This window comes from Hylobates moloch, unplaced genomic scaffold (assembly GCF_009828535.3).
Source record: "Hylobates moloch isolate HMO894 unplaced genomic scaffold, HMol_V3 SCAFFOLD_24, whole genome shotgun sequence".
Taxonomy (NCBI): domain Eukaryota; kingdom Metazoa; phylum Chordata; class Mammalia; order Primates; family Hylobatidae; genus Hylobates; species Hylobates moloch.
The window spans coordinates 33,262,209-33,288,490 of record NW_026652299.1 but is presented as its reverse complement, the minus strand read 5'-3'; the positions used below and the strand labels follow the sequence as shown (position 1 = coordinate 33,288,490).

General features: G+C 38.4%; 1 protein-coding gene across 6 annotated transcripts in view; it reads left to right on the top strand.

Annotated features, from left to right (window-relative positions):
* The window catches only part of WDR33 (WD repeat domain 33), a 110,580-nt gene that overhangs the window by 62,033 nt on the left and 22,265 nt on the right, over positions 1-26,282 (top strand). For 3 of the 6 annotated variants that reach the window (XM_032145877.2, XM_032145878.2, XM_058434317.1), the window contains exons 8-11: positions 22,619-22,745; positions 24,477-24,631; positions 24,727-24,805; positions 25,251-25,361. In XM_032145877.2, coding sequence (XP_032001768.1) covers positions 22,619-22,745; positions 24,477-24,631; positions 24,727-24,805; positions 25,251-25,361 — 472 coding nt within the window. The other 3 variants (XM_058434318.1, XM_058434320.1, XM_058434319.1) reach the window with 3 other exon arrangements.

Below are 26,282 nucleotides of genomic sequence, written 5' to 3'. Positions count from 1 at the left end.
AATCTTGCTTTATTTTCTTCTCACAGCTAACATACTATCCAGATAATTCCAGTAGTTAAGGTGAGCACTTTTTTTTAAGTTTCAGCTACCTAGGAGGCCCTGTTAGGAGGATCACTTGAGCCCAGAAGATCGAGACAGCAATGAGCCATGCACCACTGCACCCAGGTGTGGGTGACACAATGAGACCCTGTCTCAGGAAAAAATATTACTCACTTTCATGTTTTCCTTATAGCTTAAGCTTTATTATTGATGAGCATTTTCCTGCATCCCTTGTTTTAAAGTACCTCTAAACCTAGACATAACCCAGATACTTGGACGTGCTGCCACCAATTGAAATGATCCTTGATTAACTCCTGCTTATTCTCTTGATCAACTTGGCTGTAAAAGCTTCTCCTCTGCTTTAACAGTTTTTAATGCTGTTTACTTTACCTGAGCCATTTAAAACATTTTACCATGGTCTTGACATTAAAAGCAAAACTGAAGAAATCTTATACCAGCATCATCCAAAGCTGTCCTCCTTGTGAATTATAGTTTTAGAGTCATTTTCTAAGCCTAGAACATTTAGTCTATTTTCATTTCACTGTTAGTATTCACAAGTGTGAATACCTTTCAGCTAAGGACCACTAGGAGTACACCTGTCATAGAGCAAGCTGGGTTTATTGCTTATTGCAACAAAGAACACAGACCACAGGGAACCATGGGGGTGTCGTAGTAACAGGGTGTTATAATGTATTCGAGGATTTGGGCTTTGGATAATTTTGGAGGGAAGGTCTAAGGACGTGAGGGCTTGCTCTATATAGGGTGCTGTCAGAAAACAGGCAATTCTATGATTGGGTATCAACAGATCTTATAGAGGGGGTCAAGTAGATTGAGGATAAAGCTGTAATTGGTGAAGAAATAGCTGTCACTCATTCGGCCAGAAAGATAATTTTGTATTTTGTGGATTGTACAGTGACCTAGTTTTTTCTCACTTTGCCACGGTCTTGGAGTGACTACTTTTGATATTGATGTTCAGTGAGATTGTCCAACAGGAGCATGGAATGTTTAAGCTGTAAATGTCAGAACAGTTTGTAGTAGCACCAAGGCTTAGCTTGAACATCAGATTAGTTCTCAGAGGTCAGGGGCTGCTGCTTTTTACTTTCTCAAAAATATTCAAATCCAGACAGACTTGAGGTCAGGATTTAGTAGCAGTGACATGCTCGGCAGGCACAGGTTGGAACAAGCTGAAATGATGCCAGCAGTATGTTTTTACAAAACGGAGCAATTGGGGAGAATTTGGTGGCATGTTAACCAGCATTAGACAAGCAGGATACATTATAGGCAAAAGCAGCCTCTCCAGATAGTACCACTAGTTTTGCCACTGGCGTATAGAATTTTCCCATAGAAATAAAGAATGTCATCATGTATCATCATTGAAATCTTCATAGCTGCTTTTATGCTAACATGGAGTGCTCATGGGAACCTCAGAATCTTTAAATAAAGGTTTTAGATTGTAAAAGCTTTTACTTGTTTTTTTTGTTTGTTTGTTTTTCAGTAGAGCAGCAGTAGCCCTAAAATATTGTTGACTTGGACCAAACTGAGGATAAAATGTTTTCAGAATAAGATTTTTCTCCTAAAGACTATTTCACACAGAAATATTTGTTCATTTTAGGTTTTAAACACTGTATGTTAAACTATTGTTTATATTTTATTAGGTACATCACATAATTTCGTATGGAAAAAACAGCATATTCCAGAGTTACCACAGATTTCAGGATTGGTAGATAAATACCATTTGTGCCTGTGTCTAAATTGTGTAGATGCCAGAATTAATTTTCATATAATTTAGACACATAGATTTGTGGTGTATTCTCTTGGTTAAAGTGCCCTGATAATAAGGCTTTGTATTTTGAAACTAAATCTGTTTGGGCAGAAACCCACTTTGGTGATCTCCACAAAATTCACTGGTTTTAGTCATCTTCTATAATCATATATTTACATTTTTTTATGACATCCGTTTACCAGGATTGATGCTGAATAGTACCAGTTACTGTGTCTTTTCATAGGCAATGATGAGTGCAAGTCTATTTGTAGTAAGTATTTTTTCTATAAAAAGAGAAGGGTAACTTTTGTGTATTGTTAACTTTAAAATGTAATGATAGAAGAATATAGTGTAATTACTGTTTACAGTGGTTAAGTGACAAAGAAGAAATTATTAATGTTGTTAAACTTCCTCCTTAACTGCTCCAAAATTCTAGGTACAATGGTAGTTTCTACTTGGCACAATCTCTGTATTTCCTCTGGGGAACTTTAAACATCACTCAGCTGAGAGTCAGCAAGTTTGGCTTTGAATCCCTGCTTTGCCGCTGGGCAAGTCAAGTCTTTCTCAGCTTGCCTCTCCTTATCTGTAAAGGAGAGCTAATGATACCTACCTCACAGGGCTGTTGTGAGGACCACAGACATACTCTACACAGTGCAGGATGAAGCAAATGTTTGTTGCTGATATCATAAATGTCAAGGAAAGATGCTAAAAGACAAGATAGGAGTAAAGAAAATATCATATTTTACTTAATTTGATTTAAGAGGAGATTGGAATTGATTAGGAAAGGCATTAAAAGAGGTATTAAAGGTATTAAGGAAAGGTATTTATGGGAGGAGATTATTGGATCAAAAATTAGGATTGGAATATGATTATCTTATTTTCAGTAGTGATTTTTAGGTTTGGAAGTGTCATTGATAAAATTGTAAACCACATTTAAATAGATAACATTATATTGAAATAGAACTATGACTTCTTTTTAAAGCTTTATTTATGTAAGTCCACATATTTTATTTCCACTATCATCTCAGAACCACAGGAGTGCCAGAAGGCAATCCTTCACACCCTGCATTCCCCTTGCACTGGCCCCAGAGTTGTTCTCTTCGTTGCCTTTGCTTGCTTACCTTTTTTTTTTTTTTTAAATTATTTTATGTTTAGAGACAGGGTCTTGCTCTGTCTCCCAGGCTGGTGTGCAATGGCATGATCATAGTTCACTGCAACCTTGAACTCCAGGGCTCAAGTAATTCTCCTGCCTCAGCCTCCTGAGTAGCTGGGACGACAGGAGCTTGCCACCATGCCCAGCCGCAGATTGTTTTTTGAATAGATAATATATTTGAATCTTTCTGGAGAACGACATGCTGTTTTTTGAGTTCTAGTTAGGTAAATTCATGTTGGATGAGTGTAAGACATACCGAGTTACTCTATAGATTTGGAGCATTCTTTCCACTGGTACTTTTTAGTAGGTTTACAATATCTTGAAAAAATATGAAGCCCATAAAGTGGTATGTCTGTGGTATGAGCTGTTTATTTGGACATTTTTAATAGTCATTTTAAGTTGGATCAAAATCAGATACTTCATTGTTAGAAATATTTATATAACCAGCACTTTGGTTGCTTCACAAGTCCTCATTTAATCTGTTTTTCTTCAGTCTTTGATTTTCTTCGTTGTTGTTTCTATAAAGGAATCATGAAAGAAAAACCATTCTTTAAGTACAGTTAAGGGTGAGAAACCTTCACTCCGCCATATTTCTTTGATTTTGTGTTCAGTATGTTGGTTGAAGATGAGCAGTACAGACCAGACACTGGGAACTTCGTGGTCCCATGTATTCCATCATCACACTGGTCCCAAAGAGCACAGAGGCAGCAATGCTGCTGCAGATATCTGATTAACCAGAATTCTCTCTGGGAAGGATCGATAGCACAGTTATGTGATTTTTGTATGCTTGACTGGGTTGAACAAATAAACTCTGGTTCATACATTTACACAAATGTGTTCTTCAGAATACAACAACTATGCCACTGAAGCCTGCTCTCAGTATGTATTTTAAAGAAGTGTTTCCACTAGTTAAAATGGATTTACTTTGATCCTTCTATATCTGGTCCTGTGATCAGGAAGATGATAAGTACAAAGGCAAGCTGACTGCATAACAATAACTGATGTATATGGGGATCTCACAACCTGGCTTCGTTAGCAGTGCCATTCTCTAACCAATCAAGCCGAAGACCAAATGCAACACTGAGATGCATTTTTTTCATCAGTCATGCATGGTGAAAGGTATATTCTATGAATTGCATGGAAGTAAGAATTGGAGACAGTTTTAAGGTGGATTCACACCTACACAATATGCCATATGGAAGGCTGAGATCTGTGGTGAAAGAGTACTGGGGGAATGGAAGGGTGGAAAGGTAAGGAAAGAATTGGGTGGGATTAAGAGTTTTTCTTGAGAATTCTGCCTTCTACAAAGGTAATAAACATTCATAAAAGGTTCAATTAGAAGTAAAAAGTCAACGTCTTTCCCCTCTTATTTCCCAATTTCACATCCAGAGGTAAGCACTGTTCTGTTAAAGCTTGGTATATATCTTTTTAGAACTCCTATACATATACAGAAAGATACTTTTAAAAATCACTACATGAAAGGAGATTATACTACATATATTCTTTTGCTATTTGCTTTTCTCACTACACTGTATATTAAGGTCATTCTTCTGTATCACTACTACCCCAGTCTTTTTGACTGCATGTATCTACTGTAATTTATTTAACTATTCCTCACTGATAGGCCGTTGGGATTTGCAAGAGTTTTTGCCAAGACACAGTTGTGCACTAAGCTTCCTAATACCTTTATATTTGTGTCACTTACGTAAATTTTCCATTAGGGTAGACTCCTAAGAATAAACTCAATGGAGCAAAGGGTATGAACATTTAAACTTTTGGAAGATGAGTTGTCTTCACTGTCCAGGAAGTCATTAACGATGAAGTTTAAGAAAGTTGTTGTCATCTAGCCAAACTGAAAATAACACAGGATTAACATTTTAGGAAATTGTCACCACCTAAATATTTAACCTTATTTTTAAAAATTACTAATAATAAACACACATGGTAAAAAGTCTTTCCTCCCATAGAGGGATGGAATATGAAATTTAAAAATCTGCCAATCCTTTACCTCTCGCCAGGGGTAGTTTCTTAAAACTAATTGTTTCTATTCTTGTGGTCATCAGAATTTCACATAATATGTATTTTGGTATATCTGACGCAGTGTCTCTTTCTGTCATCAAAGGTGAGGAATTGAGTGTTATTCACACCACCAACCATGCCTCCTACCTCCTCGTTTTTGTCATAATGAACTGTAGTTTCAGTGGTTTCCTTTATAGCTTTAAATGTTCTTAAACCTTTATTTTTAAGGGGACTGCCAATTTTAGCCAATATTCCTTGGCTCACCACTAGGTTACAGAAGGAAATCTGTGCCTCTCAATGTGTTTCCACTTCTGCCGTTTGTCTTCCTTTACTTCTGAATTGTCAAGGATTTTAAGCGAATTTTATTCTGTTCTTGAATTATGGCTACTTTTGTTTTCTTCATATTTTAAAATTCTAAACAATGAGAACAAAAAAGATAGCATTTCTGCTATGAATGATACTATTGATAACAGAACCAAGCAGTATAATGGGGCCTTGCAGAAAGAGTGATAATCTTGTGGGAGTTAATGAAAAGTTGTTCTGCTTGGACAGTGTCAAGATCAAGTATGCTGCTTTTGTATTAAGTCTGTCATGCTGTCAACTGTTGAAAATAATGCCATGGTTTAACTCACTTTTGTCTTGCAATTTCTTAATTACCTTTCCTGTTTTTAAAAATTAATATCACTAAAACCTTTAACATAGCAAATTTTTAGGTTTTTAATTTTTCTTTTTTTTTTTTTTTGAGACAGAGTCTCGCTCTGTCGCCCAGGCTGGAGTGCAGTGGCGCAATCTCGGCTCACTGCAAGCTCCGCCCCCCGGGTTCACGCCATTCTCCTGCCTCAGCCTCTCCGAGTAGCTGGGACTACAGGCGCCCGCCAACACGCCCGGCTAATTTTTTTGTATTTTTAGTAGAGACGGGGTTTCACTGTGGTCTCGATCTCCTGACCTCGTGATCCACCCGCCTCGGCCTCCCAAAGTGCTGGGATTACAAGCGTGAGCCACCACGCCCGGCCAGGTTTTTAATTTTTCTATTTGAGTAAATGGTTTTTGTTTTTGAAGGCATTCTTTTAAGTCCACTCTTTTTTTTTTTTCCCCCAGTTCAGTTGAAAATCCTCAAACATTTTTCTCAGAAACAGCGCTTAGGAGGTAAATCAAAATTATTGAGTCTGGAAAGGTATTTAATTACCGTCATACTTGACTCATAGTTTGGGTTTGAAATCCTTTGCCCTCTGAATTTTTACATCCTTCATTATCTTCCATCAGTTTTACTGATAAATGTAATCCTGAGTCTCATTATTTTATATATATCTTGATTTTCTGAATGTTTTCTGAATGATCTCTTTTCTCTGAGGGGTTTTTTTTTTTTTTTTTAACTGTGAGTATAGGTATAAATATTTTAAACTTCATCTTTCTTGGCATACTGTCATCTGCAGTCTTATCTTTTTTCCATTTAAAGGATTTTTCTTTCTTTGATGATTGTTTCCGTTGTCTTTGTTTGTCTTAGGAATTCTTAGGAGATGACTGTTGGGCTGTCTGGAGCTGTCTGTCTAGTATTATTTTTTCTTACATGTTTTGTGTTCCTGCCCTTTCTCTAAGTATTGGGAGATTTCTGTTTGTCTCCCGGAATACTAATTTACTTTTCAATCATGCCCAGTCTGGTTTTCAGCCCTTCTGGTGATTTTTTTGTTCCTTTTTTTTTTTTTTTTTTGAGACAGGGTCTCTGTCTCCTGGGCTGGAGTGCAGCGGTGCAATCATGGCTCACTGTAGCCATGACCTCCTGGGCTGAAGCGATCCTCCCACCTCAGTTTCCTTGGTAGCTGCAACTACAGGCGTGAGCCACCATGCATAGCTAATTTTATTTTTATTTTTATTTAGTTTTAATTTTTTGTTGCCTAGGCTGTTCTCAAACTCCTGAGCTCAAGCAATCCACCTACCTTGGCCTCCCAAAGTCCTGGGATTACAGACTTGAGCCACTGTGCCCAGCTGAAATTTTTATTTTTATTTATTTTTATTTATTGAGATGGAGTTTTGCTCTTGTTGCCCAGGCTGGAGTGCAATGGCACGATCTCAGCTCACTGCAACCTCTGCCTCCCGAGTTCATCCTGGGTTCAACTGTTTCTCCTGCCTCAGCCTCTGGAGTAGCTGGGATTACAGACACCCACCACCACACCCGGCTAATTTTTTGTATTTTTAGCAGAGACAGAGTTTCATTATGTTGGCCAGGCTGATCTTGAACTCCTGACTTCAGGTGATCCACCCGCCTCGGCCTCCCAAAGTGCTGGGATTACAGGTGTGAGCCACCGCGCCCAGCCTGAAAGTTTTATTTTTATCAACTGCATGTTTACTTTTCAAGAATTTCTAGTGGTTCTCTAATCTTTTCATTTTTCAAGGAAGCCTGTTTTGTAGTTGGTTTGTTTTTAAGTAATATACCCCTTAAAACCTTTAACATAGTAATTGGGGTGTTTGTGTGGATGTCTGGTTTGATCTGTTGTTCCTGTTTGTTTTCTCTAAAGTCATATAATCTATATTTTTCTCTTTCCTGGTACTTGCTTTTTCTCAAATAACCCAGTGACCCTTGGTTGTCCAGAGATTTGAATAGTGGTTTGTACTGGTTAGTATAAGTAGCTATCTTGCAATTTTTTGCAGTTAAGTTCGCTTACCTACAAAGGTCCTCTCCTGGATGGAAGATCTCACTGTGGATTCATGTGTCTGTGTGTGTGCTTGTACATGTGTACACACGTGCATGTTTGTGTGTGTTTAATGAAGTGAGTGGAGAAGCACAGGCCATTGCCACATTTATCAAGTAAGTGGGTTGTGGGTTGTACTCTGAGGTGGAGTGCTTAAGTTTGTTCCACTCTAAAGTGGAACTGCCGTCTTTCTCTCCTCCCTCCCTTCTCTTTTCTCTTTTTCTCCTCCTCTCCCATTCTCTCTTTTGCCCTCTACTTCTTTCCATTTTCAGTGTCCTCCGTGGCATTTCTGCACACTTTGTGCTGCTTTACTCTTCAGCCTCAAATCCTGCTCTAGGGTTTCTTCCCAGACTGAAATGTGCTTTGTGTAACAAATGTGCTTTGTATAATTTGCTTTGTCTGACTGAGAGCATCTGTTCTACAGAAACAGGAAGTCAGGAGGGACAACCTGGACAAGTCTCCCTATAATTACCCTCATTACTTCATCACAGCCTTTGTCACTGAGCCTTTGCCACAACCTTTGTCACTGACAACTACAGTCGTCTATGTATTTTGGGTTTCATTTTTCTCTACTCTGGTTTATTCATAGGTAGGGCCCATCTGTTTTTAGAGAATGGCCACGTTTTGGTTGAAGTTTTTTCAAAATTTCCTAAAATTTGTGGCCAACATATATCAGTCTTGGGAAATAAGTTCATCCTCTGCAAACCTTTGAAAGTAATTTAGGAAGAGGCTTGCATATTTCATTTTACGTAGTATTAAATCATGATTTTATTCCAAAGCACAATTCCCTTTTCACATTAGTGACCTTGAAATAATCTTCCTTACCTCTTTCCTGATATTCTCCCAAATTCGATCATTTTTCCATTTCTTAAGATGTCTCTCATAGTTAAATTTTAGTTGTATACTTGAAGCTTAAGGTAATCCATGGCATTGGGGGATTTAGAGATGAGTAATCAATTAAAATAATTGAAAGATTGTGTTGAACCCAGTTCTTTTCTTTTTTAGAGACAGGGTCTCACTCTCTCACCCAGGCTGGAAGTGCGGTGGTGTGATCTCAGCTCACTGCAGCCTTGACCTCCCGGGTTCAAGCCCATCTCAGCCACTGCCCATGTCCCCCTGGGCACTATGACACCCAGCTAATTTGTGTGTGTGTGTGTGTGTGTGTGTGTGTGTGTGTGTGTGTGTGTGTAGAGAAATACACATCCCTCCCAAAGTGCTGGGATTATAGGTGTGTGCCAACGCCACTGGCCCAGCATTTTTCCTGTAGATTTTTTGTCCTCCTAGAAATGAGTTAGCATTCTTTAACAGTAGAGAAAATGTAGACGGAACCATCAGACATTCACACCACAAGTAAAAAGGAAGTAATTGGTATCATCTTCTCAGTGTTGGAGGTGGCATTGTAGTCTAGTGGAATCAATAGTTACATTAAAAGTATTTCTTAAGTACTCAGGACTTAAATGCTAAGTTTTTCTTGGTAGTATCTGTCTTTCTTAAAAAAACATAGTCAACATAGTGAATGTCATGGTGGTCTCTCATTTTGGGTTTTCTAGTTCTGAGAGGTAAATGGCGTTACATCAAGTGTATTACTTGGGGTGAATGTTCATAATCAGAATTCAGTGTTATTTTTTCTGGAGTCATTAACTGAAATTTAGCAGTCTTACAAAAGTTGCACTTTGGGAACACGCTGTCACATTGAGCCATTTTCTGCTTTCCCATACTCTGTTCATAGTAGTAACAGCTCTTGCTGGATAACTAAGTCTGTATGGAAGTAGCTGTCCCCATGGTGAACTTTTTCAGGGCAGAGATTGGATCACAATGAAAGCTTTTATTCATTGAGTGTTCAAAATATATGCTAGGCATGGTGCTAAGTGCTTCATGTATTTAATTCCTGAAACAACCCAATAATTGGGTAATAATCTCCATTTTGTACAGGTAAATATTAAGGCTAGGCAAGAGTTAGGTAGATTACTTAAGAACATAAGTAGTAAGTGACATCTGAGATTTAAACACATCTAGTTTACTGGAAATTTTTTACTATTAGCCATTATGTAGCATATGAGCACTGAACCTAATTGAATTACATTTAACACACTCTTTTCTTGATTCCATATGTAACTGATTTGACACTGTACTTCTGCTTTTATTGGACAAAGCTACTTTCATCTCTTGATTATTCTCTTCTTATGGGGGGGAATCATAGTCGACTGTAAGTGGAAATGAGAATTTTCGTGATTTACTCTTGGTCCTGGCTCAGAGATGAAAGTGGAATAAACCCTTAATCTATTTTCCTGAAGAACTTATTTTTGGATTTTAAACAATGTGTATATAGGTTTATTTTTTGCTCTCTCATCATTTCCTCATTCATTCAATAAAGAAAAAGAACATGGCAGATTTTAAACACCTTCACAAGGAGATACTGGTGTTGTTTATAGTATGTTTAATTTGAACTGGTTTGGATTTTCCTACTAAGTATTCCTTGGTTTTCACATCTCTGGAATGGTGAGATCTTTTTTCTGAGATCTGTGGGCAAAAATTTTTAAGGTTCATGTTTACATTTATAATGGGACTGGTTGGATATTGAATGCTAGATTCAAAACTTTTCCCCCTATTTCAGCACTTTCAAGATTTTGTTCCATTCTCCTCCTCCTCTTCATTTTAATCAAGAAAATTATTTACAGAGTGATTGCTTGCGGAGCAGGACTAACCCATAGGCAGTGTGCCCTGAGTAGCCCCACTCTCTTCTTGCAGCTAGTGTGTTGATGAGAAGTTGTATAGTATATTGCAGAATGTCCCTCAGTTGGGATTTATCTACTATTTTTCTCATGATTAGACAGAGGATTGTCGGTTTTTGAGAGGAAGATCACACAGGTAAAGTGCCATTTTCATCATACCATGTCGTGGGTGTATACTATCAATATGACTTGATGTTGATCTTGATCATCTGCTTGAGGTAGAGTTTGTCAAGTTTCTTCAACAACAGCTAATCTTATTTCCCACTTTTCATACTGTACTCTTTGGAATGAAGTCATAATAATAAGAATATATAGCCCACACTTAAGGAGTGGAGCATTACACCTCACCTCTTTTCAGGTGGAGTAACTGTGAATTATATGGATTTCTTCGGCATGGGAGACTTGACTCTTCTCCACTTATTTATTCAGTTATTTGCTTATATCAGTATGGACTAAATGGATATTTTATGGGAATATGTTTTTAATATGGTGGAAATTAATAATATGACCAGCTCCCAGTTGAAGTTTTCTCAGATTACATTTTTCTTTGAAACAGAAATGGAGATGTTTGTTAAGATCCAGTTGGAGCATGTGTTATCTCAGATTACTCATTAATAGAAAAAAATCTCAGTCGTAACTGGAAATTATGCAATCTGCCAGGGCTCATGTGATAGATACCTGCCTCCACAGTATTTAAGAGTTCATGCACTCTTCTTGTTTTGATAAATATATGTTTTCATCACTGCCGTTGTTACTTCCCTTTCTCTCAAGAGGTGAATAGCAGTAGGTGCACAAAGTTTAGGGAGCCACATTTACCAACTTCTGTGAATATACCCAAGAAGATTCTGGCAAAACACAGATTCAAAGCACAGTTGATGCTGTGGATGGTTGTGGGTTAACTACTCTTCTAATTTCACACGGATTATTTGTTGCTTTTATGTTTCTGAACTCTCAATTAAAAAGAAATGTATCAATCTGGCCAACTGAAAGTGAACTTGTTCACCTCTTTACCTTGCTTTCAAAAGGACTGCTTATCATGGAAGTGCTCCAGAAGAATCATTTAAAACATCTTTTGTTTTCCTTCTTGGTTCTGCGTTTTCTTCCTTACTAGGGGCTTCAGTCATGGCTTCTCTTTATTCTTGGCCTGGGTTGTCTGCTGGCACTAATGCATCTATTATTAATGTAGTATAGGTACTGGCCTTTCTAATAGTCTTGGTATTTAGTGCCAGACTCCCATCAATCTTTTGAATGTCTTTTTCTTTTTGCACTTTTCTAGTTTTTCAAGTGATGACTATATGCTGCTTTTCTTGACTGTATATATTGTTACTGAATTATGAATATCTGCAGAAATGTTTACTAGAGAACCTGTGACTGTTGAATAACATGTGCCCGAACATACACACACACATATGTACACACACACCCCAGAGTACTCTTTCTTACAGTGGACTTTGCTGCTGCTTTCTGCATGTGTGGGACACTGGTATCTCCCGTCTCAGACAAATGGCTGATGTTCTCCATGATATTGGTGTTAACATCAAAGAATTGAACAAATACAACAGAAATGAAGTTGAAAAATATTTGGATGCTACATTCCTTTAAGCATCTTTGATGAATACTCTGCAAAGTAGCCTTTAAAAAAATGTAAATTTAAAAAAAAGTCCACAGAGGAGAATTTGCTGGTTAGCACAAAACATACTGCAAAATTGCTTCTTTTTGGTTATTATAACTGAAGAATATAGAAGATTGACACACATTTTATACACCCTCGGCAGTGTTTTGGAAAAATACTGTACCTTTTCAAATTGTTATCAATTAACTGTTTTTCTCCATTTCATAATTCTCAAGATTTTTCTAAATACAGCCTTTAAACTTGACTCAAATGGAAATTGTGCACTTTCCTGTTTATACCCTTCCCCACGTTATTGTAAAAGAGTTTAACAGCAGCTTGATATGTAAGTTTCAGCAAAACTTATACCTGTATATGTTTTTATTTGACTCAAAAATTAGATATTTTACCATATAGTTATAAGAATTTGCTCACTTTGATGCCAGAAGTACTTAAGAAGTTACACGGCACTAATCTTATGAGTTGTATGCCTAATTTCAATTTCTAACCGACTTGACAGTTTCTTTTAGGTCAGCCTTTGTTGGTCTTCCATGTAAATACAAGTTGGTACAAATCAATAGAACCCATTTTACCTACATATGCAAAGTAAATGTGTGACTTAAATAGAGACTGCCAGATTTATGGTGCATCTACCTTTTTATCCATTTGAGCTTGCTGCTTTATGTTTGTGTATTGGTTGCTCCTGACACTATACATTTCAAAATTTTTTATAACTTGAAAACCACTTCTGTGCTACCACTCAGTTCTGATCAAATCCTCACATTTTGCCACACTCACTTCTGAATTTTCAATAAAGAAATACACATTACAGATGAAAGGTTAAAGGCCGCTTTACATGCCCTTCCCCAGTCTCCTCTTCCTCTCCCGGAAGTGTCCACTCTGCTGAATTCAGGTTCATCATTGCCAGACAAATGTAGTAAGCTAGTGTTTCACATTTCCAAAATCAGCCTTCTGGCAGACTTGGAAGTACTCTTGAGAAAAGAAGACTCGTGACCAAATTCTCTCACAGATTTGTAATAATGTACATATTGAAAGGACTGAAGGCTCTCAGACTGGGAAAGAAACTTACCCATTTTAAAATTCAGCATTGCTCAACTTATTTGACTGCCGAACCCCTTCACCCATGATTCTGTGCACTGTTGTTTCTTGGAACATACATTGTGAAAACACTGCCCTGCCTAGGCATGCCCCCTTTCCAGAGTTAACTTTCCATTTAATTCTATAGTTTTTCACTGATGTAACTTTCTAGATTGGACAACAAAGATGACTAATAGTAATCACTCCAAGTTGATGTTGACTGTTGGGTTGTGGTGAAATCATTTTGCATTAAAGGAAGGTAAAATGCTAATAAATTGCATATTCCTTGACCAGAGCACAGATTACTTATGCTTCTTAATTTTTTAAAATCTTAAATCCTCTGTCCAACTGGAGTATCTGGCTATGGGCCATGGGTACTCATATACCCTTTGTCTTAAACTGATCTGTTACATTTTATGTTCTTGTGGCTAGAAGTAGCCTGAGTTTGCTGTTAATGTTTAACACATTTTCTTGAGTAACAGTTCTGTTAATATTGTACAAGATGGTACTTGAATTCTTTGTTTGCCTTTTTTCTTCCTGTATGAGAAAATCTTGGTGCTTTTTGTAAGTTTTGTATAAAAAAAAGAATTTTTTCTTAAGATTTGTTCATAAAATGGCCTGATCCAGGAAAAATAAAATGGGAACATGGACACCATTTCTGACCTTCAAATAAAACTTATTATATATTGGTTTTCAGACTGTTCACCGAGCTTTGGGATCCTATGGACTGTCTCAAGACAGGTTATTTAGGGGCTTGGGGTAACAGGTTCCTTAGGATCTGATGAGGTGGAGGAGGGGTGATCAAGTGGAGGAGGGGTGAGGGCCTGAGAAAAATGCACAGGGCACAAAGTTTACATCCAGTTTCACAGAAGCCAGGGAACCTCCTCCTTTAAGGGAATAGTCAAAAAGCAGACCTTCTGCCCTTACTGGTTCTAGCCTTCACTGCACTACACTTTATGGTTCTGGGACAGGGAATGATGAACAAGAAGGCTTCACTATCTACAAAGCAAGTCTAGAATGTCTGTTCACCAAATATCTAATGCCTAATCCATTTATCATGTTATTCTTAGAACTTTAAGGTTTATTAAGGAGTCTCTGCATTTTATTTCTAGAATCTCCTTTTTAACACATTAGGCATTTTTTCATTAGGAAAATTATCTTGTTTGCATTCCGCACTTTACTATTTCAAGCGTGGTTACATAGCATATTTTAAAAGGGAGAGAGAATTTTCTGTTTTTATTTTGTGGAGAAAGGTCTTTAAAAGTGCGTTCGTGTTTTTTTAAAGCTTAATTTCAATCTTGATCGAGAAGACTTTTATTCTAAGTATTAACTTTCTTAAAAAGCTGCTGTTCTAGCACTATGTAACCCTACAAATACTCCCCAGTATTCAGGCCTTGTTTTGTTTGGTGACCACATATTTGAGAGGTTGAGCACCAATAATAGGAGCTCAATAAATGTTGGCATCATGCACATTTATTTTGAATTAATGAGTGGAAGTGGAAGAGTACATAAATGAATATGTGAAAGAACGAGTAGAATAAGGGAAATCGTTTACTTCCTGTTTGCTGTACATTTTAATACTATTAATGGTCGCTTTCTGCAAATAATTATTACAAAGTAGTCAAACATATCTGGCATATTAGACACAGGTTAATCTACAAAGCAGCATCACCTGTCTCCAGGAGATGCTAATTCTGTCACTTCATTTAGCTAGGACCCTGAAGGAATGTTTAGCTGGATAGCTAGCTAAGGAATGAGGCAAACTCACTGTTCTCAATGCTTAATATCTAAAAATAACTCACTATGATTAATTTGGAATTTCTTTTGGTGGAGTTAGGTTATTGTTGTCACATTCCTTCATTCTGAACAAGACTCTGTCTTCAGAATCAATATGTTTACTTATTAAATAGTCAAAAGAATTATGTATTTATCCCTAAATTATTTTGTTGTATAGTTCTGAGAGGTGGAAAGGAGTACAGAAGTTGTCATATACAAGCTCTTCAGTTACAGTTGAGAAAGTGAAAGTTGATTTGTAATTGGAACAGAAGGGACTATCCACTTCATCTGGATGTTATATTTAGTGAGATGAAGACAGGATTGGATGAGGAGGAAGAAAATCCGGGCCCCCTCCCACCACTGCCCTAACCCTTTCAGGCTTCCGTGTTCTCATCTGCAGTTAGAGGGCTGGATAGTTCTGCAGGTCTTCTCAAGCGCTGGTATCATTGAAAGATAATTTTTTGTTGTTGCTGTTCATTGTACAACTGAGATAAATAAAAATAAGATTGTGGAAATTTAAAGGGACACTTTCTTTAAGGCCAGTTATTGTCCAGTAGGGTTGGCTTTTTTTTGTGTGTGTGATGACAGAAGTATTCTATATCTCTCCTGTCTGATATTCTTAGCCACTAGTCACATGTGACTATTAAGCACTTGAAATGTCACTAATATGACTGAGAAACTAAAATTTTAACTCTAAAACAAATTTAAACAGCCGCATATGGCTAATAGGTGCCATATGGGACAGTGCAGGTTAAATTCTTAAGTATTTGTGTTCAGAGAGAATTCCACACAGATTATAATGGTCTTTATATAATGATCTACAACTAGAATATCTTAATTTTAGAATTTTGCAATTGTACCTCCAAGTCCAAGTCGTACTGCTGAATCTTTCATGTGCCCATATCACTGGCTTCTTTAAGCTCTGCCATCCTACTGAGGATTCTGCATGTCCACCCAGTCTACCTATAGACTCCTGTCAGTCCCCTGCAGGGCCACACTTTGTGCCTGTAGTGGACTTTGTAGTGTCTGGAGCAGATTTGGTGCTGTTCAGAATTTTATCTTCCTTTTTTTTGTTGTCAGGGGCTTGATTCTGAGAAGTTTAATTACTTGAAAAAATGCCTGGTCTTTCATCAGCAAGAAATTTTCAGTACTAAAATCTTTAGCCTTTAGGGAGATGTTTTTAGTACTATAACGTCTAGTCACCAGGCTACAAAAACTCTCGTTACCTGGTTGAATTTTCCATTAAGTCTGTATTAATTCTTTCAGTATTACAAACACTACATTCTTGGAATTTTCACATTTGGGGAATCACAAAGAGCCTGGAATGATTGTATCCTGAAATTCTGTACCTCAGAAATGCAATGATCAAATTTAGTATAGAGGCATTCTTTAGGCTTAATGTTTGAAATTAATAAACCATGTGTTTGGTACTTAATCTTTTTTTTCTATGAAATAATAATTTAGATAAGATTAAGTTTTTATGTACAGTTTGCCTCTTCACGAAACCCACAGTATCTTGAAACTTAATGCACCCATACCATGTCTGAGAGCTATCAGTGAAAAGCTGCATCCCTGCTGAGTATCTGAGGCACATCTTCCTGGGACCACAGGCACTGGTTTTTTCTATTGGCAAATGAAAGCATTAATTGATATCAGCCATTCACTTGAGTTTTGAATAGAGGGACACCAAAAGTAGTTGCCATTAAACAAAGTAATAAAAGCACATGTTAAGAAGTGTTTGACCAGCCTGTGCAACATAGGGAGACTCCATCTCTACAAAAAATAAAAAAATTAGCCAGATGTGATAGTGCATGCCTGTAGTCCCAGCTACTGGGGAGGCTGAGGTAGGAGGATTATTTGAGCCCAGGAGACAGAAGCTGCGATCAGCTCACTGCAGCCTCTGCCTCCTGTGCAACAGAGTGCAAGCCTGTCTCAAAAAAAAAAAAAAAAGTTCAAGATTATAGAAGGGTAAATGCCACTCTTATTCCCACACCATTTCTTCTCCCTAAAAAACAGTTACTAGCTTAAGTATTATTTTATACAAATGGATGCTTTTCTACTTATATTTTTTAAAAGGCAGGCTTATTGGGGTGTCCGTATGTGTGTGTGTGTGTGTGGTATGTTGTTTATATGTATTTTGTTTTATTTTTGAGACAGGCTCTCCATCACTCAGGCTGGAATGTAATGGCAAAATCACAACTCACTGCAGCCTTGACCTCCCAGGCTTAAGCAGTCCTCCCACATCAGCCTCCTGAGAAGTTGGGAGCATGGGTGTGCACCACCATATTTGGCTAATTTTTAAGTTTTTCTTCTAGAGACAGGGTCTCACTATGTTGCCTGGGCTGGTCTCTACCTCCTGGGCTCAAGGAATTCTTCGGCCTCAGCCTCTCAAAGTACTGGGATTACAGGTGTGAGCCACAGTGCCTGGCCCCGTGGTATAATTTAAATAAGGTAACATTTACCCTTTTTAGGTCTACGGTCCTATAAAGTTTGACAAATAAATACATTATAATCTAGATATAGAACATTTCCAAAGCCCCCAAAAAGGTCCTTATTTCTGCCTCAGTTTTATGAGCTGGTTTGTATTCAATTATATGTCTTTACCTTAATTTTCTTAAATAACCTCTCATTGATTCATGTTTATGTTATTTCCAGTTTTGGCAATTCAAACAAGGTGCAGTAAATATCTTTGTACATAAATCTTAGTGTGCTTTTGCAGTCATAGGGTAAATTCCTGGTAGATTGATAGAATCAATGGTTATATGCCTTTAAGATTGTGATAGGTAATGGCCATATGGTCTTGCCCAAAAGTTGTCCTAATTTACTTCCCAACCAATTACAGATGAGAGTGCCTATTACTCTCTTTCTTGTTAACATTGAGTGCCACCAAATTTAATTTTTGCTTTTCTGGTTTTTTTTTTTTTTTTTTTTTTTGAGGCAGGGTCTTGCTCTGTTGCCCAGGCTGGAGTGCAGTGGTGTGATCTTGGCTCACTGCAACCTCCGCCTCCCTGGGCTCAGGCGATCTTCCACCTTTGCCTCCTGAGCAACTGGGACTACTGGCATGCACCACCATGCCCAGCTAATTTTTGTGTTTTTTATAAAAATGGCATCTCACTATGTTTCCCAGGCTGGTCTCAAACTTCTGGATTCAAGCAATCCACCCACCTTGGCCTCCCAAAGTGCTGGGATTACAGGCATGCGCCACCGTGCCTGATCAATTTTTGTTAATTTGATGGGAAAATATTACCTAGCAAAGTAACTTGCATTCAGTGGTGTTTTTTTTCCTTCATATTAAAAACATACCTAAACAAACAAAAAACAAAAAAGTATCGAGAGTTCACACACACACACAATATAATCCATATTGTTTATTCTTAAAACCACAATATTATACTAGAGGAAATGTGGACAGAAGTTCATCTTTGTTTCCATTATTCTCAATGTGATTTTCATCTTCTGCCTATCCGTATCTGCATTTTGGTAACCATACTAAAATGTACACACATATGTTAGGATGATTATAAAAATGTGTATGTGTATGTATAGTTTGTGTGTTTTGCTTGCTTTTTAATTCACATTATTTCATGAGCTTTTTTTGTTTCAAAAATCTTCATTTTAATAGTTTTTGGCTGTGGCAAAGTTTGTTTAATAATTCCACTTCTAGAATTTGTTTCCATTTTTTTGCTATTATTAATAAGACTTCAACTGCCATCTTTTACATATCAAAGGTTTTTAAAAAATCCACTTAAATTATTAGGATGAATTTCTTCTGGTCTTATTCCTCTGGATCTAAATATATCAACATTCACATGTGAGGGCAGAATTTTATCATTTGAAAAATTTTTTTCACTTAACTGAAAATTCAGTCACTTGTTCCTGAAGAAGGAAGCAGTTGCATATCAATTGTCTTCTATTCCAGCTTAATCTATTTATTTTTCTCTTTTATATTAAAACATTCTTTTAATGATATATGTTGCCTGTAAATATTTCCCACCCACTTTCCAGAGGTAATTCACTGTTATCTAGTAAGTTTAGTAAATTTTTTAAATTGAATTTTCTCAATAGGTCATTAATGTGTTTCAAAGTTGAAAAATTACAAAACAATGTGTCGTGAAACGTCTCCTTCTTTCCCTTGTGTCCCAAACTACCTAGTTCTTGGAGCCAGTTGATGTTATCAGATTCTTTTGTATTCTTTCAGACACACATGGTATGCATTTTTGAGCAAAGGGGTGTGGGTGTGTGTCCTTCTGTTTTTAAGTTATAAATGTTAGCATGCTACACATACTTTTTTAATATATTTTCTTAAGTAACTTTATTTCATTTATTTGTATTTAGTTTTGAAAAATTAGATACTACATGCACGTGGTTCAAAAGTAAAATGATGTAAAGGCTAAAAAATGAATAGTCGGCTGAGTGCAGTGGCTCACGCCTGTAATCTCAACACTTTGGGAGGCCAAGGTGGGCAGATCACGAGGCCAGGAGATTGAGACCATCCTGGCCAACACGGTGAAACCATGTCTCTACCAAAAATACAAACAATTAGCCGGGCGTGGTGGCGGGCGCCTGTAGTCCCAGCTGCTTGGGAGGCTGAGGCAGGAGAATTGCTTGAACCTGGGAGGCGGAGCTTGCAGTGAGCCGAGATCGCGCCACTGCACTCCAGCCTGGGCGACAGGGAGACTCTGTCTCAAAAAAAAAAAAAAAAAGAATAGTCTCTCCCTGTTCCACTTCACTGTCTGCTAGGTACCATCCTTCACTGAGTCTTTATGTATAGAGAAGCAAATAGGAAGTGACACAGTTTTGTTTTTTCTGCTCTTGTAACTCTTAAACTAACCTTTTCATATCTAAGAAAGCAGTATCACATAGTCCTTAAGAGGAGAGGCCCTGGGGCCAGCTCCCTGCATTCCAGATCTCTGCTCTGCCCCATATCATCAGTATGGTCCCAAGCAAGTTCTTTAATCTGTCTGTGCTTTACAGTCTTCAGATGTAAAATGAGTCGCTACACATACTTCGCTTAGAATAACGCTATGCATAAGTATATGTGCTTGCTACTATTCGTTTTATTTTTTTATTTTTTTTTATTTTTTTTTGAGACGGAGTCTGGCTCTGTCACCCAGGCTGGAGTGCGGTGGCGCGATCTCGGCTCACTGCAAGCTCCGCCTCCCGGGTTCACGCCATTCTCCTGCCTCAGCCTCTCCGAGTAGCTGGGACTACAGGCGCCCGCCACCACGCCCGGCTAATTTTTTTGTATTTTTAGTAGAGACGGGGTTTCACCGTGGTCTCGATCTCCTGACCTCGTGATCCGCCCGCCTCGGCCTCCCAAAGTGCTGGGATTACAAGCGTGAGCCACCGCGCCCGGCCTACTACTATTCGTTTTATTAAGAACAGTGATAAATAAAATTATATTCAAGAATCAGGACCAATCAGTTTGATTTATATTTGTGATGCCTATGGATATGGGTAAATTCATGAGATTCCTCACTTGCTTGAATTTTACTTTAATAAATTTTAGAGAACATTAGAAAACGAAATTAAAGCAGCTGAAATTTATTTTGTGGTTCCTTTTTGGGTTCATAGTTTTTTTGTTTTTATGTGTGCTTCTTTAAACATATCTTAAAACTAAACAGACGTACGTTCTTTATGTAATAAACGTGTCCCAGAGAAGATGAGGGTAGATAGAGACGGCTGTTAAGAATATGAACTTTTCGTATAGTACATTGTAATTTGAAACTGCTTTCTCAGGCATTTCTCATAATCCCAAATTTGATTGATTAATATATACATAGCTATACATAATATTTATTTTTAGGTGACAATGGCCCATAGAGTTTTAAAATTCCCTACCTTTTCAGGGGCAAATCATTAATTAAAGTTTCTTAAGGCAAACAAGGGGCAAGGGGGACTGAAGTGTATTTATATTTCAATTATTCCATCTTCAGTTTTTTTTTCTTTTTAAAAGACAAAGCAACAGCAAAACCTTTCTTCCCCCTTCCCACCCTCAGATCCCAGTTACAAAATATGTTCATTGTAGAAAATATAAAAATATAGAATAAACATGGGGAGAGAGAATCAATACCACCTTCCAGCTTAATATTATTTCTGTTAACAATTTGGTGTCTAGACTTCTTGGCTTTTTTCTTTTTTTTAGATTATCTCTCATAGTCACTCATGTTATTGACTGTTTGCCTTTTACAGTGATGGTATACACTGGTGTAAATTATGAACATTTTAATCATGCCATTAAATCATCTATAGGGTCATTTATAATAGGTGCATCACATTCCTTTAAGTACATATGCCACAGTGCAATTTATTTTGTAATGTATTTGTGTTCTATTAAAAATAAATTGTGTCAGTAAATGTCCTTGCAGATAAATCCCTTTGCACATCCATTATTTCCTAATGATAAAATCTAAGACATGAGATTATTGGGTTGTAGGAGATGTACTTTTTCATGCTTTTGATACATACAGCCAAAGTGTTCTCCAGATTATTGTCACCTCCCTACATGCTTGCCAGTATGGCGTATTGTGTTGGGATAAACCTATGTCCATTTGAGACCCAAATGTCTCCCCTTATGAATGGGTACAAATCACTGTTGGTGCCTCTACCCCGTCTCTTCTTTCCCACTTCACTTCCCTTTGTCTCTATTCTTCTGTATCCTTCCTTGTTTCCACCTCAGAACTTCACAGAAGCTGGATTTGATCCAGGGTAGAGAAGGAAGCTCTGAATGTTCTTCCTCACTCCTCACCTGCTTCTTAGTTCATTTGTTATGTAAAATATCCTTGGGGCTTTCTACAGCATCCAGTTTTTCAAAAATCGTGTCCATCTTTTTCAGATTTACAAATTGACTTTCATGTTTGTGACTTTTAGTAAGTTAATCTATTACACTTGTGAAGTGAGCTCATGCTCTAGCACGGTGGTTACTGAAGTAACCATCCTTGGAATCCCATGGACCAGGCTCAGGGACTCACTCCTATTCTTGCTGACTGGCTTTGGGATCTAGGATGTGTTATTTAACTCTTCCAGCCCTTCTGTTTCTTCACTTGTAAAATGGAGGTAATGCTAATACTTTCCTCAGGATTTTGTGAAGATTTAAAAAGATGATGCTTATAAGTGCTCATTACACTGCCTAAAATATAGCAAGCCTGCAGTAGGATAGCTGTTATTATTACCTCATCTAACTGTCACAACATGTGCAAATCAAGCAAAGAGTGTATTTCTCCTGCATTTCAGTAAACAGGAGCTGAAAGCTGACTTTTCCTGTCATTCCATCTAGAAAGTGGTGTCCTAAATTCCTAAATAGTGGTCCCAAAGTCCCAAATTCAGGTTGAATCAAGTTCGTCTGTAAGAACTGTCACAAAGTGGGACAACTGAAGTGAGTGACAGGGATCGTGCCCTATAATCAGGGTAATCAGGAACAACATGAGACGCTTCAAAAGCTTTACATAATGGGGTCTTGAGAGTTGCAGCCTCCAAAAGCCTTGACTGACCTCCCGGCAAGTAGGTGAGAAGATGCACTTGGGTCCAGGAGAAGAGGACTGGCTTCTGTGTGTCTTGACATAGGAGGAGAGGATACTGTATCTGAAAAATTTCTAGACACAGAGGCCAAAGAGTCTTCACAAAAAAAGTTTTAAGTTGACTGAGCACTGAGAGCAAAACATTTACTAGGTTTCTCTACTTTGTTTTAAATTGCTTTAAATGCATATAACTAATTAGGTTTTAATCCTAACTTGTTTCCGACAGGGCATGGTGCTGATGTGAAATGTGTAGACTGGCATCCAACCAAAGGGTTAGTTGTTTCAGGAAGTAAAGATAGTCAACAGCCAATCAAGTTCTGGGATCCCAAGACTGGGCAGAGTCTTGCAACACTGTAAGTGATAGGAACCCCACCTTGGCCCCTGAACAAAGGGGAGCAAAGCAGTGTGTCCTTTAACTTTTAGCTTTGTTTTCTCTTATGTATTTCTGGAAAAGTCATTTAGGCAACAGATGGACTTGTATCTATAGACTTCTTATTAATCAAATATGATTCATCTCTGAACTCTTAATGAAGTAAGGCTTGTTTTTGTCCTGCCACATAGACCCAAGTTTAATTTGGTTGTTATATGGGGATGGGGAGGAGGATGAGGAGGGGAGGTGGTTACTATTCTAGCCTATTGCCTGTCATCAGAATACCTTGTGGCACTGTGAGGAGTTGACATGTGTGCCCCGTACTAGACACGGCCCAGCCTTCTCCATCTCACAACATCTGTTTCGAGAGGGTTTTCCTCTGGTTTTGAACCAGTTCTCATTTTTTGTCTGACGGGCTTACTTTTTTTTTTTTTTTGAGACGGAGTCTCGCTCTGTTGCCCAGGCTGGAGTGCAGTGGCGCAATCTCGGCTCACTGCAACCTCCGCCTCCCAGGTTCACGCCATTTTCCTGCCTCAGCCTCCCGAGTAGCTGGGACTACAGGCGCCCACCACCACGCCCGGCTAATTTTTTCTATTTTTAGTAGAGACGGGGTTTCACCGTGTTAGCTAGGATGGTCTCGATCTCCTGACCTCGTGATCCGCCCGCCTTGGCCTCCCAAAGTGCTGGGATTACAGGCGTGAGCCACCGCACCCGGCTGACGGGCTTACTTTTGATGCAGCTATGTAATCTAGTTTTCTCTTTCAATTATTTGTGAACATTCACAGCTACATGCATATGTTAACATTGTTTTGACCAAGCATCCATTTCCTGGTCTTTCTGATTGGGAAGAGAACCATATTCAGAGTGAATTGGTTGGAGCAAGGCTGCTTTGTTGTACAACCCCAATGGCCATGCCAACCTGGAATGCCTTGTGAATGCTCCCTTGGAGATGTCCATTGTGCAGGCCAGGGGTTGTTGCATTGTCTTTAGTTCAAATTAACTTTCAGACTTTCCAGTCCATTTTTGTGCTTTGTCTTAGAGAAACTTTATGGAATTTTTGAAATGTAATGAGCTTTATTGAATATTAATTGCTGTGTTCATGTGCTTCCCCTGCTTCATGGATAAATTTTACTGTTCAGTGGAAGCTCTGCTACTGTATTATTATTATTATTATTATTATTATTATTATTATTATTTTGAGACAGAGTCTCGCTCTGTCACCCAGACTAGAGTGCATTGGCGCAATCTCGGCTCACTGCAACCTCTACTTCCTGGTTTCAAGCGATTCTCCTACCTCAGCCTCCTGAGTAGCTGGGACTACAGGCATGCGCCATCACACCCGGCTAATTTTTGTATTTTTAGGAGAGTCTGGGTTTCACCACGTTGGCCAGGCTGGTCTTGAACTGACCTCAGGTGATCCACCTGCCTAGGCTTCCCAAAGTGCTGGGATTACAGGCGTGAGCCACCACGCCCAGCCTCTGCTGCTATTTTAACTGGTTGGTGAGAGCTGTCTTTGTCTGGGCAGTGTATATTATTTCTGTCGCTGACTTGTTTCTTTCAAGTGTGTTTATGACTGTGAAACTTTAATGTTACCGGCTTTATTGCTTCTTGGCCAAACCTCTTGCCATCTTGATTAATTCGCTTTTCAACAAAAACAGCCATTATATTTATACTTGTTTTGAATTCTGACTTTTTTTTGATACTTTGTTTCTAGTCATGCCCATAAAAACACAGTAATGGAAGTGAAATTAAACCTCAATGGCAATTGGCTACTCACAGCATCACGTGATCATCTCTGTAAACTTTTTGATATCAGAAACCTGAAAGAAGAGCTTCAAGTCTTCCGAGGTCATAAGAAAGAAGCCACAGGTCAGTGGCTGTGATATGCTTCTCATTGACAACTGTTACCTGTAACATTCTCAGATCCTGATAATTGTGTCTTTTCCCATGTTTTTGTTTTGCAGCGGTGGCCTGGCATCCTGTTCATGAAGGACTTTTTGCCAGTGGAGGGTCTGATGGTTCTTTGTTATTCTGGCATGTTGGGTATGTAAGATTTATTATGTGAAAAAGTAGTGTATTTTGTGAAGAGAGCACCTCAGTGTGTGCAGACATGATAGTTTTGTAACTTTTTTAAATGTTCATGTATCCTTTATCAGAGACTGCTTGCAGTTTTCAATTCTGTAAATCCAGCTTGGAATAGAAAATGTACCTCTGTTTGTGGATATGGAAGTCATTAAGGAGGAATAAAATAGATTTTCTAGTTTCTAAATGCTTGCAGCCTTTTCCCCTGTGAAGTGCTCTTTGGATGAAAGGGTAACTGTCCTCTGGCAATGACAAGCCAATACCCCTGAGACATGTGGAATTCACCAGAGTCCAAGTCCAGGCTTTGGTAGCTTCGTTTTAAGAGTAACAGAAAATGTCTTTTGAGGGGGAGGGAGGAGCTGGGTAACTTTTGTGAAAAAATCTTCTCTCTTTGGTGCTGTTGCAGGGTAGAGAAGGAAGTGGGTGGGATGGAGATGGCCCACGAAGGGATGATCTGGAGTCTGGCTTGGCATCCTCTTGGGCATATTCTCTGCTCAGGCTCGAATGACCATACTAGGTAAGCTTTATATTGAAATAGCAAAGCTTTATATGGAGCAACAGGAAATAAATACTGTCTGTGTTTATTTTTGTTGGTTGATTGATAATTTATATTCCGCCTTATTCTTGGGAACATTTTTGTAGTGATTTACAAATACTTATATTGCAATAAAGAGATTGGGTATTGAATATGGTTTTGGCTATTCAAATTTTGTTTTCCCTTCTGACTTAAAACAAAATTTTTCCACTTTTATGTATTTATTTTTTTGAGACAGGGTCTCTGTCCAGGCTGGCGTGCAATGGTGCGGTCTCAGCTCACTACAGCCTCAACCTCTCTGGGCTCAGGTGATCCTCCTACCTCAGCCTCCTGAGTAGCTGGGACTGTAGGAGCACACCACCACACCTGGCTAATTTTTGCATTTTTTGTAGAGATGGGGTTTCACCATGTTGCCCAGGCTGATGTCGAGCTCTTGGGCTTAAGCAATCCTCCTGCCTCAGCCTCCCAAGGTGCTGGGAATACAGGCATGAGCCACCTTGCCCGGCCCCACATTTTATTTTTATTTTTATTATTATTTTAAGAGACAGTCTCACTCTGTCACCCAGACTGGAGTTCTGTGGTGAGATCACAGCTCACTGTAGCCTCAAACTCCTGGGCTCAAGCCATCTTCCCGCCTTAGCCTCGTGAGTCGCTGAGACTACAGGTGTGTGCCACCACACCCAGCTAACTTTTTAATTTTTATTTTGTAGAGACAGGGTTTCGCTATGTTGCCCAGGCTGGTCTTGGACTCCTGGACTTAATCCGCCTGCCACAACCTCACAAAGTGCTGGGATTACAGATGTGAGCCAAAGTGTACGACCTCATGTTTTAAATTCGTAGAAGAAACAAACTGTAAAAAGTTGTTGTGTTTACCAAGGGTCTGCCTAGTACTGTTAAGTGCCC